The 15,143-nt window shown below is 37.5% G+C and overlaps 1 protein-coding gene across 2 annotated transcripts in view; it reads left to right on the top strand.

The window, feature by feature from the left end:
• The window catches only part of eml5 (EMAP like 5), a 103,106-nt gene that overhangs the window by 83,992 nt on the left and 3,971 nt on the right, over positions 1-15,143 (top strand). Inside the window, exons 28-41 of one of the 2 annotated variants that reach the window (XM_079852459.1) lie at positions 2,298-2,301; positions 4,304-4,402; positions 5,897-6,026; positions 6,211-6,309; positions 6,889-6,909; positions 7,123-7,296; positions 7,383-7,591; positions 9,062-9,219; positions 9,340-9,454; positions 10,746-10,934; positions 11,019-11,191; positions 11,639-11,801; positions 13,149-13,252; positions 14,900-15,053. In XM_079852459.1, coding sequence (XP_079708585.1) covers positions 2,298-2,301; positions 4,304-4,402; positions 5,897-6,026; positions 6,211-6,309; positions 6,889-6,909; positions 7,123-7,296; positions 7,383-7,591; positions 9,062-9,219; positions 9,340-9,454; positions 10,746-10,934; positions 11,019-11,191; positions 11,639-11,801; positions 13,149-13,252; positions 14,900-15,053 — 1,792 coding nt within the window. Of the gene's footprint in view, positions 1-2,286; positions 2,302-3,912; positions 4,023-4,303; positions 4,403-5,896; positions 6,027-6,210; positions 6,310-6,888; positions 6,910-7,122; positions 7,297-7,382; positions 7,592-9,061; positions 9,220-9,339; positions 9,455-10,745; positions 10,935-11,018; positions 11,192-11,638; positions 11,802-13,148; positions 13,253-14,899; positions 15,054-15,143 lie in introns of those variants that run through there. The other variant, XR_013819331.1, reaches the window with a different exon arrangement.

Raw genomic sequence — 15,143 nt, forward strand, 5'->3', positions numbered from 1 at the left:
AGGTTAGGAGTGACACCCAATCTAGCATTGATGTTCACAGCAGGACTGTGACAATTCTGTAATATAATGTTACAGTAAGGTCAAACAGTAAGGATGAACAACTTTGGATGGAGCATGGATTGCTTCTCTTTTTTCATTACTTTATTTTTCTTTGGTAGCTTAAAGAATACACTTTATTTTACCCACTTTAGACATTCTACTAACTATACGTAACTTTGTAACTACATGTCAACTAACTCTCATTAGAGTATTAGTAAACTGTTATGGTTAGGATAGGGTTAGTGGAATAAATTGACATGCACTTGCAAAGTTACTTATAGTCAGTAGAATATCTGTTGGGGAGCATCAAAATACTAAGCAGACAGTCTACTAATACTCTAATGAGTTGCAAAGTTACTCTATTTAAAGTTAGTTCTATTTAACAGGGTTCAAATAAGCATGTATATTGGGATGCAAGATAGATAGATGAATGGTTGGATGGATGGATGGATGGATGGATGGATGGATTTTTTAAATGCTGTAACCCTGTAATATGAAGTTTTGAATACTCTTAGTTATCCACTTTACTATAAGCTCTTGTATTTCAAATTCACCATCACTCTACCACTAATATGCCATTTTGAATGAGCTCATGTTGGTGGCACAATCTCTAAAGCCAAACTATTTACTGTCTCCTTCTCCTGCTGGAATACCACACTAAACTGTCTTTAACAGGGATGTTCCTGGTTGAATACCAGTTTACATCTATTCATTTTTTTTACCATAGTAAATAATTTCGACTTGCTTATCGAATATTACGTTTACAATAAAGCACTTACAATGGAGGTCTGTGGGCAAAGGCATTTCCCCGGAATAAAAATACACGCTGTTTCAATGGTATAGCTACAAGATTTAGACATTATATGGGCAAGCATAAGAATAGTGACCTTACTAAACAGAAGTTCCTTTTATTTCTGCGCTGCAAATCCATGCTACAAATTCTATAAAAATACTATAACCGTTTCAGACAGTTATAGTATTTTTTTGACCTTGGATGCAGGTAAACCAATTGTAGGAGACCTTTAAAGGGGTGGTTGATTATGATTTCACTTTTCTAACTTTAGTTAGTGTGTAATGTTGCTGTTTGAGCATAAACAACATCTGCAAAGTTACGACACTCAAAGTTCAGGCAAAGGAAGATATTTGCTTTTAAAGAAATTGTTTTTTTAAGGACTACAACAAAAGGCTGGTAGGGACTACATGACATTCCTCCCAGGTTAGTGACATCACTAACCCTAAAATTTACATAAACCCCGCCCCCGGGAACTTATTTAAATTCCATGTTGAGAAGAGGAAGAGTTGTTGTAGTAAAGCACATTTGTGAGTCTGCTCAAGCTGTTGCATCCGTCTTTCTTTTCACATGCAATACAGTACGTAACACAAATGCAATAGCATATCACTCTGTAGGCATCTTACAACAGTTCCCACACAAGCGATTTTAAAGATTATCATGACAGAATATGCTAATCAAAGACTTGAAGATAGTTAACTCTACATCAGCAACATAAACTCATCAACTAGCCATTCAGAAACATCTTGTTGAATTCTACATGTTGTCACTTCTTGAGTCTCTCAATCATTATGCGACTCCAGTTTAAACATAAAAGGCAGAACCGTTTCTGACATTTTAGTGCTTGTCTGCATGAGATAATCAGAGCTGCTAGCACACACAAGCTCTTGAAGCTCCGCCCTCTGTGCTGGGAGCAGCAGCTCATTTGCATTTAAAGGGCCACGCACAAAACAACATGTTTTTACTGACCCTCAAAAAGGGACAATTTTAACATGCTGAAAAAAATGATCTGTGGGGTATTTTGAGCTAAAGCTTCACATACACACTCTGGGGACAACAGAGACTTATTTTACATATTATAAAAAGGGGCATTTTACCACCCCTTTAAAATAGCATATTAGGGGTACTTTAAATAACAGTTTTGTACTGAATTGTATTTAAAAATACATGCTTTCACATGCTTGTGGTTGTATTGCCCATAGATTCCCATTGTAAATGCATTACTGCAGATGTGATTTTTGTTTTGACATATTCAGGGATTAATCAAAATTGAGCTCAAGTTCAATTGAGAAGTTTAATTAACAATTTTAACTACCAAAAGGCATTTAAAAACATTGAGTGCATATTCTGGAGCTCTTTGGCTTTGAGTGACATGCTACCCTCATGTCTGTCTTTTCCAATTTTCCTCACTCCTCTGTCTGTCTCTGCACTCCACTCCTCTCTCTCACCATGTGAAGGCAGGGCGTAGTCAGGTAAGAAGATCAATAAAAAGTGTCATTTGTTGAGAATATAACCAGTTTCATGTGCCTCCTCCTCTCATGCTCTTCGGATGTTTGCTAAGCCGCATGGCAATAGCCATCAAATCCATAAACCCACGTACCTTTCCCTGAACTGAACCATAAAACCGCATGTCGCTAAGTTTTTTTGTTTTAAACTCAATATGCTTTAAAAGCAGGTCATTTAAGACTTAAATTAGAGTAGATGCACAGCATTATGTTAAGTGCTTTGTTGGAAGATATTTTGTCATTGCTTTGAAGTGACTTTTTTACTGCTTTCCACCGCTAATTATTTAAAGAGTAATGCTGCTTCTTTGGCTGCTGGGAACTTTGCTCATGCTTTGCTCCCTGCATTCTTTCTCAAGACGATTAAAGGATTAGTTCACCCAAAAAAAATTATGTCATCATTTACCCTCATGCTATTTCACTTTCTTCCATTCAATTACTTTCTTCCATGTAAGACAATGAGAAATTTAAAATAATGTAGTTGGCCACTCAGTATCCCCGCCACCCCACATAGAGCAAGTGGTTTGGAAAATGGATGGATGCATTCTTTTCCAAGCAATGACAATAAATGTGGACTGAAGCTTCTCAAGCTTCAAAAAAGTGTCATGAAACATGACTCATGCACTACATTGCAAAGTTTATAAAGCTATACTATATCTGTGTGTGAGGAACAGATCAAATGTAGTTAGTTATTCATTAATAATCTTCAACTCTTGTTGAAGGATCAGTCCGATTAGTGAACGAATCATTCAGACTTGTTTTGTAAATTGGATCAAATTGATCAAAAAGCTCTGACTCTCTCTCTCAAAAAAAACTAAAAAAAAGAACAACAACAATGATTTGTTTATGAATCTGCCATTGTCCCTTTAACATACTTTTAAAAGGAGTACTTATATATATACTTTAAAATAATATACTTAAGTGCGAACTAACTTTAATGTTAAATACATTTATTTAAACTTGTGTGTTTTTTGACCCACTTAAGTAGGACTTCAGTACATCTTTATAATTTCACTTTTATTGTCTTTGAAATATTGTTTAAGTGTTTTGTTGAATGTACTGAAAAGTTGTTGTTCTATTGAAACAACAGGATACTTATCTCAGGAGCGTACATGAACATGTCAAGGAGAGCTAGATGAACAACTTAAATTTTGTTCTGTTCCTCACAAAGAGCTAATGTACAGCTTTAAAAGATTTGGAATATAGCACACAAATTATATGTACCACTTTTATGACACTTTTCATGGTGTCTTTTCTCTTTTTGTCATTTTGAAACTTGGCAACCTAGGTCCTCCTTTAGTTTCATTATATTAAAGAGATTGGCCAAGATATTCTTCAAAAATTCACCTTTTGTGTTATAAGGAAGAAAGAAAGTCCTAGTGGTTTGGAACAACATGGCATTGAGTAAGAATTTTGGGTGTACTATTCCTTTAAGTGTAAGGCAATTATCCTATTTATTGAGCTCATTTTAGACAGAGCTGGTCTCTTGCTTGACTAGCTCTATATGTCATTCTGTGTTTTGGCATATGCTGTCAAGTGAACATGAATACATTTTTGTTGTATTTTGTTTTGTGTTCTCAGTGTCCCTGTGTTGTGCTTCTTTGTTTTTTGGAGCACTTGAGGGAACTGCTCAACTGACACTTCTAACGTTTTCTCTCTCTCTGTTAATGCTGCTTTTAAAGGGGCTCAAGGTAAGACTAGACTGATCCCTTACACCTCATTCTACCTGATACTTTTAGGATTTTTTTCTCACATTCAAACTTTTAATTTTAGTTTTACAAAAGTTTCACACAAATGTTTATCATACATCACAAACTCTCTGATATAGAGCTGACTCAGTATCTTTGTTTTTAGCATTTGGTTACATATTACAGTGAAAACGTGAAGTGAAATGTAACCATGCCAGATGTCTGGTGTCCTTTTCACCGGTCACTGCCTGACCTTATTACTGCTGTAAGTCTGATTGTGGCAGTGTTTTGTCTGTGGATGCAGGCCCCCAGTGAGCAGGGCTCCACCAATGCCAGAGAAACTACAGACCAACAACGTGGGCAAGAAAAAGAGGCCTATTGAAGTGAGTGATGGACACTTTCCTTTCCTTTCCTTTCCTTTCCTTTCCTTTCCTTTCCTTTCCTTTCCTTTCCTTTCCTTTCCTTTCCTTTCCTTTCCTTTCCTTTCCTTTCCTTTCCTTTCCTTTCCTTTCCTTTCCTTTCCTTTCCATTTCCCTTCCCTTCCCTTCCCTTCCTTTCCTGTCCTATATCGTACTTTCCTTTCCTTTCCGTTCTGTTCGGTTCCGTTCCTTCCCTGCCCTTGTCTCCCCTTCCTGTCCTATATCTTCCTTTCCTTTCCTTTCCTTTCCTTTCCTTTCCTTTCCTTTCCTTTCCTTTCCTTTCCTTTCCTTTCCTTTCCTTTCCTTTCCTTTCCTTTCCTTTCCTTTCCTTTCCTTTCCTTCCTGTCCTATATCGTACTTCCCTGCCCTTCCCTTCCCGTCTCTTCCCTTCCTGTCCTATATCGTCCTTTCCTTTCCTTTCCTTTCCTTTCCTTTCCTTTCCTTTCCTTTCCTTTCCTTTCCTTTCCTTTCCTTTCCTTTCCTTTCCTTTCCTTTCCTTTCCTTTCCTTTCCTTCCCTTCCCTTCCTGTCTTATATCGTACTTTCCTTTCCTTTCCTTTCCTTTCCTTTCCTTTCCTTTCCTTTCCTTTCCTTTCCTTTCCTTTCCTTTCCTTTCCTTTCCTTTCCTTTCCTTTCCTTCCTTCCCATCCTTTCCTGTCCTATATCGTACTTTCCTTTCCTTTCCTCCCTGTCCTATATTCTACTACACTGTCCTATACTATCTTACCCTACCCTGTCCTGTTCTGTCCTGTCCTCTCTTGTCCTGTCTTTTCCTGCCCTTTATTTTATTACACTGCACTATCCTATCGTATTGTATCCTATACTATCCTCTTCGTGTTTTGCGATATATTTACAAAATCTCTATCAATTCACCCTTCGCAGGGAGTTTGATTGAGTCGATCTGACTTTGTTTCATATCAAAAGTAACCTGGTCTGTCCTGTCTTTCGACGCATTGTCAGTGTCCTCTTTGCACCGCATTGTATTTTTCACTGCGTGAGAACGTGATGTGTGGCGTGAGAGTGCCATGGCTTGTCGGACGTAGCAACAGTAACTAAAGGGGGCGGGTCTAGATATACCCTTACTCCTTCCTGACATGCTCCCCTGGGGAGGCGCACCCCAAGCTTTGAAAACCCCTGCTATTGACTGATATACTTTACTATACTATACTATAGTGTACAGTACTTTTCTTACTTTTCTGTAGTATCCTATGCAGTTATACTCAATGCTGTACTATTTTCATATACTATCTATACTTTCATATACTATACTATACTAATAAATGACTTAGTAGTGTACCTTTTCAATCTATTAAATGTTCATTACAGACTGCTCTGTCCCTCAGTGGTTAGATGATCTTCCTAACCGTTCTTGATTGCCCTTTCACATCCTGAGAACCAGATACTTTCAGCTGTTGTCATGGATACGACCTCAGACGCCCTTCTTTGACTGTCTCTGCAGGACCTGGTGCTTGAACTGGTGTTTGGTTACCGAGGCAACGACTGCCGTAACAATGTGCATTATCTTAATGAGGGGGCGGACATCATTTACCACACTGCCTCAGTAGGGGTCGTCCTAAACTTGACAACAGGTGGGAAGAAAACTCATAGATGCCTGCCATATGTGATGCATGTTTCATACATTTTAATGAGACAGAGTGGGCGTAAGTGATTAGATATGGATTTTATTCATCTAGTTCTTTCAAACAGGCATAAAGATATGGCAGAAATATTGTTGAGCGTCATTATGTTTTTTTTCTGTTTGTTTGCCGTCAGCATGCCAGAGCTTCTATTTGGATCACAGTGATGATATTCTGTGCCTAACTATTAATCAGCACCCAAAGTTCCCCAATGTGGTGGCAACTGGCCAAGTAGGTATGTTTGTGAAAACATTCACCCTCTCTTCTCACTTTGACTGCCATGGTATCAGCTTTCTCTAAAAAATGTAACAAATGAGACAATGTCATACAGTCAGAGTATAGAGCTATATAAAATAACATGGAAAGCATAGCTTAGAGAAGTTAGTCTTGGAAGAATTTAATGAGAAGTAAGTTCACATTGAAATAGTTTTTGATCGCAGACTTTGGTATCTTGGCATATCTAATCAAAGTGTGATGATTTTTGAGGAAACATGTATGAGATTACTTGAATTAATTCCTCAAGAGAAAAAAACTATTCAGAAGATTTTTTTTTTTGTTGAAAAAAAGATCTGATTTTGAATTTTTCTTTCCAATGGTTGCATCTGTGCTTTATTGCCATTTTGCACATATTGCTTGAAATGTGTTCTTTATTTAAAAATATATCAAAAATAAATAGTTTTTTTTTTTTTAGTTTGGACAGTGTGGTGCTACACCTTTGAAAACAGTACTTTTTTGCACCAATTGAGTTAAAAATGATATATTGTTTTTAGAGTGTTCCTCCTACCATATTTAACTGCTATTGTTGTTCACTTAGGTGATGCTGGTGATATGTCAGGTAAGAGACACTCTTCATTAAAAAACAAACAAACAGATTGCCATGGAAATTGTCCCACACCAGCACTTCATTATTGAGTCATTAGCATACTTACTCTTATGAGCAAATGAAGTGAAATATGCTTTCAAATATGTGAAAATGCTTTAGAATATAGTCATGTTAGATTACATATCTGAGCAACAGTGGATAAATAGATTCTCCCTGTATTTGCAGCCACGTCTCCTTCTATCCACGTGTGGGAAGCCATGAACAAACAGACCCTCTCTGTGCTGCGCTGCCATCATTCTCGGGGCGTTTGCTCTGTAAGCTTTAGTGCCACCGGTAAACTGCTGCTTTCTGTGGGTCTGGACCCCCAACACACACTCACCATCTGGAAGTGGCAGGAAGGTACAGACCAACCAACCCACAGCATTCTGTGTGCATTCATGGGGTTTTATATCAAGTTTGTTACCTGTTTGAAATTCTTTTTGAAGGTGCCAAAGTAGCTAGTCGGGCCGGTCACACCCAGCGGATCTTTGTGGCAGAGTTTCGACCCGATTCGGACACTCAGTTCGTGTCAGTGGGGATTAAACATGTGCGCTTCTGGACGCTGGCCGGCAAGGCCCTGCTCAGTAATAAAGGAGTGCTGAGCTCCATTGAGGACGCCCGTATGCAGACCATGCTTTCTGTGGCATTTGGAGCTGTAAGTATTCTTCTGTTTCTACATGATGTTCAACTCTACTCGTAATTGTTTTTAGGGAGGGAGAGATTAAGGTGTAGTTCACCCAGAATTAAAAATATCATGGTGTTCCAAACCAATACAAAATGAGATTTTGCAGAATGCTTTCAATAAAATGAAAGCAAATGGGAATAGATGCCGTCAAACTCCAAAAATAAGCACTACCATTGAAAAGTTTGGGGTCGGTAAGATTTGTTTTTGAAAAAAGTTTCTCACCTTTTATTTGCTGCCTTTTATTTGATAAAAAATGTAAAAACAGTAATATTGTGAAATATTTCTGTTGTTTATTACTATCAATGCTGAAAACAGTTGTGCTGCTTGAAGTGCCCCTATTATGCTATTTTAAAGATTCCTAATTTTGTTTTTGAGGTCATTTACAATAGGTTTACATCCATCCATTTACATTTAGTCATTTAGCAGGCGCTTTTGTCCAAAGTGACTTACAATTTAGGACTAAATTAAGCGAGTCATCGTGAAGAGGCAAAAACAACGCAAGAAGTGCTCAAAATACGAAGTTCAGGCATTGTTCAGAGTAGCATAAGCCCGATAAGGGTGGATTAAAGGAAAAGGAAAGAATCAAAAAAAGATCAAGATCAAAAGAAAGATTCAGCCTCCTTTCCGTCTACTCTGCTCTGATTGGTCAGACGGCCCAGTCTGTTGTGATTGGTCTACCATTTACAGCGCGTGTCGGAAACTATTCGTCCATTACCATATCTGTATTTCAGCTCCGGAGGCTTCCTCAGCACTTGTATACTGAGTGATATGAACAGTAATGTTGGCGTCGGTTTTACAGTACAAGATGCATTTTCAGCTCAAAAAACATCATGTCAACATCAAAAAAACATCTTCTCGACATGTCGAAATAAAACCGAATCAAACTCTTCCAGTCCTAAGCAACAACTACACTGTTTGAATGTGGGTAATAGACGTTGCGGGCAGCCAATAAAGACCATAGGCTGGCATTTATGCAAATTTGTTACAACAGGAACAGGAAATAAGGCTGGAATTACTGACAGCTCATTTACTGTTGAAGCATCCTTGCTGAATAAAACCATTAATTTCTTTAAAAAAAAAAAAAAAAGAAAACTAAAAGTTACTCACCCCAAACAGTAACTGTTTTTATTTTTTTCGGTGAACTATAACTTTAACTGAATGTGGGAATGTGTGTGAGTAGGTATTTATGTATACATACATGCATACGTGTGCATTTGTGCATTTGTTTGTGCACTTGTGTGTCAGAGCTTAAATGGACAAGGTGTTAAGTCAAGAAGTAATTAAAAAACTTGTTTATGATTATATTTAACAAAAAAAAAATCACATTTCACACTTTTAAAGATTCAGTGTAAAAGGATGTGAAAATGCTGTGCTTTGCCATGTTTGTGCTGTTGTTCTCTTAGAGGTCACTAGATTAGTGCAGGTTTGTTTTCTTTTCAGAATAACTTGACATTTACAGGTACCATTAGTGGAGATGTGTGTGTGTGGAAGGAACACATTCTAGTGAGAATCGTTGCTAAGGCTCACACTGGACCTGTGTTCACCATGTACACCACATTACGTGACGGGCTCATTGTGACGGGAGGCAAAGAACGACCGTAAGTGGCTTGACCTTTACAACTATCTATACCTAAGGTATTTTGTTTTCTGAATTTGCATGAAAGTTCTGAAAAGGATCTGTAGTAAATGGTGATATTTGTGTGGGCTGCCCTCTGCAGGTCTAAGGAGGGAGGTGCGCTGAAACTGTGGGATCAGGAGTTGAAGAGATGCAGAGCCTTCAGGCTGGAGACGGGCCAGATCATAGACTGTGTCCGCTCTGTCTGCAGGGGCAAGGTACAGCGCTTATGCAAAATCAATACATTATAGACTAGAGGATGGACACTACTGGACCTCTGATAGCACATGTTGGTCAGCAGTCATTAAGAAGTTTTACAGATGTGTTTTGTAATAGTGTGGACCCACTTTTTTCTTATTTATTGATTGATTTACAAATGTTTGATCTCTTGTGTTTTAAAACGATTTACTCCCCTGAATTATGCCTTGTATGGGATGCTGGTGTGCATATGTTATTAATAACTCAGCAACTCACCCACGATTTTTTATATTAGATAGATAGATAGATAGATAGATAGATAGATAGATAGATAGACTTACTGATTGATTGATTGATTGATAGACTTACTGATTGATTGATTGATTGATTGATTGATTGATTGACTTACTGATTGATTGATCGATCGATCGATTGATCGATTGATTGATTGTTCGGGGTCAGTAAGATTTTTTTTAAAGCAGTTAATACTTATAAAACTATAATACCTTTATAATTATTCAGCAAGAGCACATTAAACAAATCAAACATGACAGTAAAGACGTTTATCTTGCAAAAAATGTATATATCAAATAAATGCCGTTCTTTTTAACTTTCTATTAATCAAAGAATCAGCAACTTTTTTCAAAATAATAATCATAAATGTTTCTTGAGCATCAAATCATTATATTAGAATGATTTCTGAAGAATCATGTGACACTGAAGACTGGAGTAATGATGCTGAAAACTCAGCTTTGCATCACATAAATTACATTAAAAATATATTAAATTAGAAAACAGTTATTTTAAATTGTAATAATATTGCACAATATTACTGTGTAAGTAATACATGCAGCCTTGATGAGAATAAGAGACTTCTTTCAAAAACATTTAAAAAATTTTTTACAGACCCCAAACTTTTAAACAGTTGATAGATGGATGGATAGAAAGATAGATAGATAGATAGATAGATAGATAGATAGATAGATAGATAGATGGATGGATGGATGGATGGATGGATGGATGGATGGATGGATGGATGGATGGATGGATGGATGGATGGATGAATAATATATAAAAAAAAGATTAAAAAAAAACATTGCAAATGAGATTCCATTGAGATTTTGAATTTGTCTTAAGAAAGTGGAAACAAAAGAAATAAAATGACATTTATATGGCCATTTATAACCAACTAGCCTTCTACAACCACCTTCATCAGAAAGATAATGCTGGTTAATAAGCTTTTTCCTCATGAATAGTGTGACTCCACCAGTTACAGTACGGTACCCTGTGTCCTCTTGCTTGATTCTTTAGGGGAAGATTCTCGTAGGCACTCGAAATGCTGAGATCATTGAGGTTGGTGAGAAGAATGCAGCCTGTAACATCCTGGTTAACGGCCACATGGACGGTCCTATCTGGGGTGTTGGAGCTCATCCCACGCGAGACGTCTTCCTGTCTGCTGCCGAGGACGGCACTGTGCGCCTCTGGGACATTTCAGAGAGGGTATATTATATAATGCCTGTGCATAGTCAGTAATTCTTTCTGAGATACATACTTATTCAAATGCTTTCTCGTATGGAAAAACAGAAGATGCTCAATAAAGTGAACCTCGGTCATCCTGCGCGCACGGTCAGCTACAACCCAGAGGGCGACATGGTGGCCATCGGCATGAAGAACGGAGAGTTCATCATCCTCCTCGTCACCTCACTCAAGATCTGGGGGAAGAAGAGAGATCGACGCTCTGCCATACAAGATATCAGGTGAGACTTATCTATTATTTTATATAGTAAACATGCATAATAATCCAAGCCATTACAAATAATTAAATCCATTTTCCACTTAAAATTTTATGAGATACTAAAATTACTTTTACTCTGAGGCAGAAACAAGCTTCCATAGGTAAATGCTATTTGAAGCCTCGGGTATACTTCATTTTCCACGTTCCTCTCGTGCACAGTTGAGAGCATGGCCTTTCAAAGTGTACTTCTTTGGCCGTGAGCATGGAAAGACGCATTCAGCACATGCGCACTATCTAGTGAACTTTGTTTTCAAGCGCTCAAGTCACTCGCACATGCGCTGTCGTATGCACACCCTCAGAAATTGGGCTACTTGTGGACGGTGTGCGGGCTGTCGCAGAATGTATACTCTGGGCTTAATTCTACCATTAATGTGGTCCATTGCAACAACTATAGTTTCTTTTCCTTCAGGTTCAGTCCAGACTCGCGCTACCTGGCTGTGGGTTCCAGTGAGAACGCTGTGGATTTTTATGACCTGACTTTAGGACCGCAGCTCAACCGCGTCAACTGCTGTAGGGACATCCCTAGCTTCGTCATGCAGATGGACTTTTCTGCGGACAGCTGCTATGTGCAGGTACAGTATGTTGCGCTGTTTGTGTGTGTGTGTGTGTGTGTGTGGGGGAGAGAATCTGAGCAAAATAATGATATTTGCCTGATTGCCACTTGTGAAAAAGACATTCACTTTAGCATACTTTAAAAAAAAAAAAAAAAAAAAAAAGAGTACTGATTACAGAAATAATATAAAATAAAAAAATATATACTTGAGTGCAAACTGAATGTAATGATTTGGACACTTGATTGCTTGTTAATTGCAATAAAGGAAAATGTATTGTAGTTTACATTTATATTAAATGCAATTAGCTGAACTATAGGCTACGTTCACACTGCAAGCCTTAATGGTCAATTCTGATTTATTGCTCTGATCAGATTTTTTTTGTTTTTTTGTTTGGCTGTTCACATTAGCTTTTAAATGTGGCCAATATCAGATTTGAGTGTGAAGGTCACGATCCTAAACTGACCCATATACACAAAAGAACAATAACAAAGATGGCACGCAGCACGCTGTCATATTGAAGTAAACACAGAATTACTGAAGTCAGTGTTTAAGCGTTCATTTATAAGGTGATGTGCCGCTGAAGTCAGTGAATTAGTGTGCAGGCAATGATGAAGAGGAAAAGAGCAACGTTTTCCTCATGCAGTTTTGCTTGAATAGAGCTGTCACCTTAATACTTATGAGTGTAACAGCTCACCGTCCCTCCACTGACTAACTTCACTGCCGTCTTCCATATTCACTGAGTGACTAAAGAACTACCGGTGTGTGAAATCGGAGTGACTCATGAAAGTTGATCTAGAGTGACGGTACAGTCACATGAATTCCGATACGACTTTTGCGAAACTTTTCGATTGCGAAACTTCAGACCTGTGTCTGATTTAGGACCACATATGGAAGCAAATCAGATTCAAAAAGATCAGATTCCATGTGGTCTCTGCTGTTCACACTGTTATGAAAATAAAACAATGAAAATGTAATAATTAATGAAATCATAAAATGTAAAATAAATCTCTTACTAAAATCAAAGTAAAACACTTACTTAAAATATATATTATATGTTTTTGTTTTGCAAATATTGTATTTGTTTACCTGTGTGACCTGTGACCGTTAACCAAAATCAGAGAACTGTGCACATGTGAATGTGTTGTTAAAGTATTGGAAATATTAACTTAAAATCTCAGGTGGTACTTCAAGTAAGCAATTTCGGTTAAATGGGACAAAAATGTTTGGGAATCCCTGCCCTAAACTATCCTTTACACAAATAAGGTTCCTCTTCTCCATTTAGAAACCGTGTTGGTGTTGTAATGACATTCTCTATGCTGTTTCTCACAGCTTTAGATCACTGTCTGCATGTGTTGTTCTCTACAGTTGTCTACTGGTGCTTATAAACGTGTAGTCTATGAGGTGCCTTCTGGGAAGCAAGTCACTGAGCAAGCAGTGATCGACAGAATAACCTGGGCCACATGGACAAGGTAACGCTGCAACGCACCCACACTTCTCCTCTGGCCAAATGAACAAACATGGTGTGTTTAATTCCATACACTGTCAAATCCAATAGTTCTTCTAACAAACACTTTTTATTTAACTTTCCTTAATATCTTAATTGAATTATAAAAATCTAGTAATCTGTACTATTCACATACTTTGCCTTGTTTACTCAGAAAACCAAAGTTAAGACAAATTGATTGGTTTGAGTGTCATTTTGTCAAGGAAAGAAAAAAAGTTTTTGAAGTGGGGCAATCATCTCGAATGTTAAATTGTCAATACAACTGAAAATTAAAAAAACAAAAAACATCACATGAGCTGAGTTCATAAATTGATGTTAATTTTCCTAAAATGTGTTTGTTTGAACTCACCGTTAGGGTGATCAGTAATCAGTAATAAATAGGTTGCTTTTAAAAGGTGGCATAACTAAATCATTGACTAGTTTATTTTTCATGTTGGATAATGATTTTTCAAAATTTATTTCTAACACTTATGTCATAAACACCTTTTGAAACTTTTAATTGGGTTGATATAATCCCTCTATATTTTTTTGACTATCTTGCAATTGACCATTCTTGAGTCACACACAGACTTCAACATTCAGCATGCAAAACACAACAATGGTAACAATTACATTTTATTTAAAGTAAATTATCTCTCTACAATTCGTTTTTAGTTACTAGAACTCTCGTGTTAGTGAACTATACTGAGCTTTTGTCAGTACAACTTACTATGCCTATTTAACTTAGTATTTTTAAGGCAATCGGTCCCAAGTAGCAGTGCTTCGCCTTCTGAGAATATAGATCCCAGTATGTATACGGTTAGAAGATGGCTGTGTCTCATGTGACCTAGTTATTTGTACACGCTGTGACTATACAAATCACAACATGTAAATAGGAAAATGTTGGCGTTATTTCGTCTCTTATTGGGAGCAGTATGCTAGCTGGAGCCATTTACCTCCAGTCTTTGTGCTAAGCTAGGCTAGCGGTGGGTGCTAGAAGGGTATGTATGGCCTTATCTAACTCTGGGGGATACGGTGAATAAGCTTAAATCCCAAAAAGTCGGCGTGTTCCTTTAAACAAGTCTAACTAATTAGATTTTACAGTGTACATACTATATCTGATATTCACTGGGCAAAGACCTTGTAACTCCATTTGAGCTTAGTTTCGGTAAAATGTAAATAATATAATGATTCGTACAAGTGTCTGGCCTTATATAAAGCCACAATATCAACTTTGACAACAGATTTTAAATATGTTAAAAGTTTTTTCCATTTTCTGAAAATGTCTTTTTTTTTTTTTTTACCTGACAGGTTAGATACATTTCTGTGATTTTATTAAGGTTAAATTGATCATGTATGTGTTTTTCTTCACATGATTGGTTAAAAATTACACAGCAAATGACCTACAGTTTTCAGCTAACTCGGGTCCTCTGATGAATCTAATCCTGTCCAGACAGGAAAGTCTGTGATTGCTGCATTGCCTCTAATTAGTTTAGTTACTCAAGCTACATTTCTTGTTTTGCTGCCTGGTGCACCTTTATTATAGACCTGCTTGGTAACAGTTGGTGGTTCCAGCACTGCTGGCATCCCATAAAACAGAAATGAAGTCAACTGTGCTTGGGTGTCTGTGTAGTGTCCTCGGGGATGAGGTGGTGGGGATCTGGTCCAGGAACACAGATAAGGCAGACGTAACCTGCGCTTGTGTGTCTCACTCCGGCCTCAACATCGTGACAGGCGATGACTTTGGAATGGTAAAGCTGTTCGACTTTCCCTGTCCAGAGAAATTTGTAAGTATACTTTTTTTGTTTTGTTTTTTTTTACTGGAAAAATGTTGTTTCACATGCAATTTTTTGTGATGCAAGGTGATTGGTAGCTGT

Source organism: Squalius cephalus (assembly GCF_949319135.1).
Source record: "Squalius cephalus genome assembly, chromosome: 20".
NCBI lineage: Eukaryota > Metazoa > Chordata > Actinopteri > Cypriniformes > Leuciscidae > Squalius > Squalius cephalus.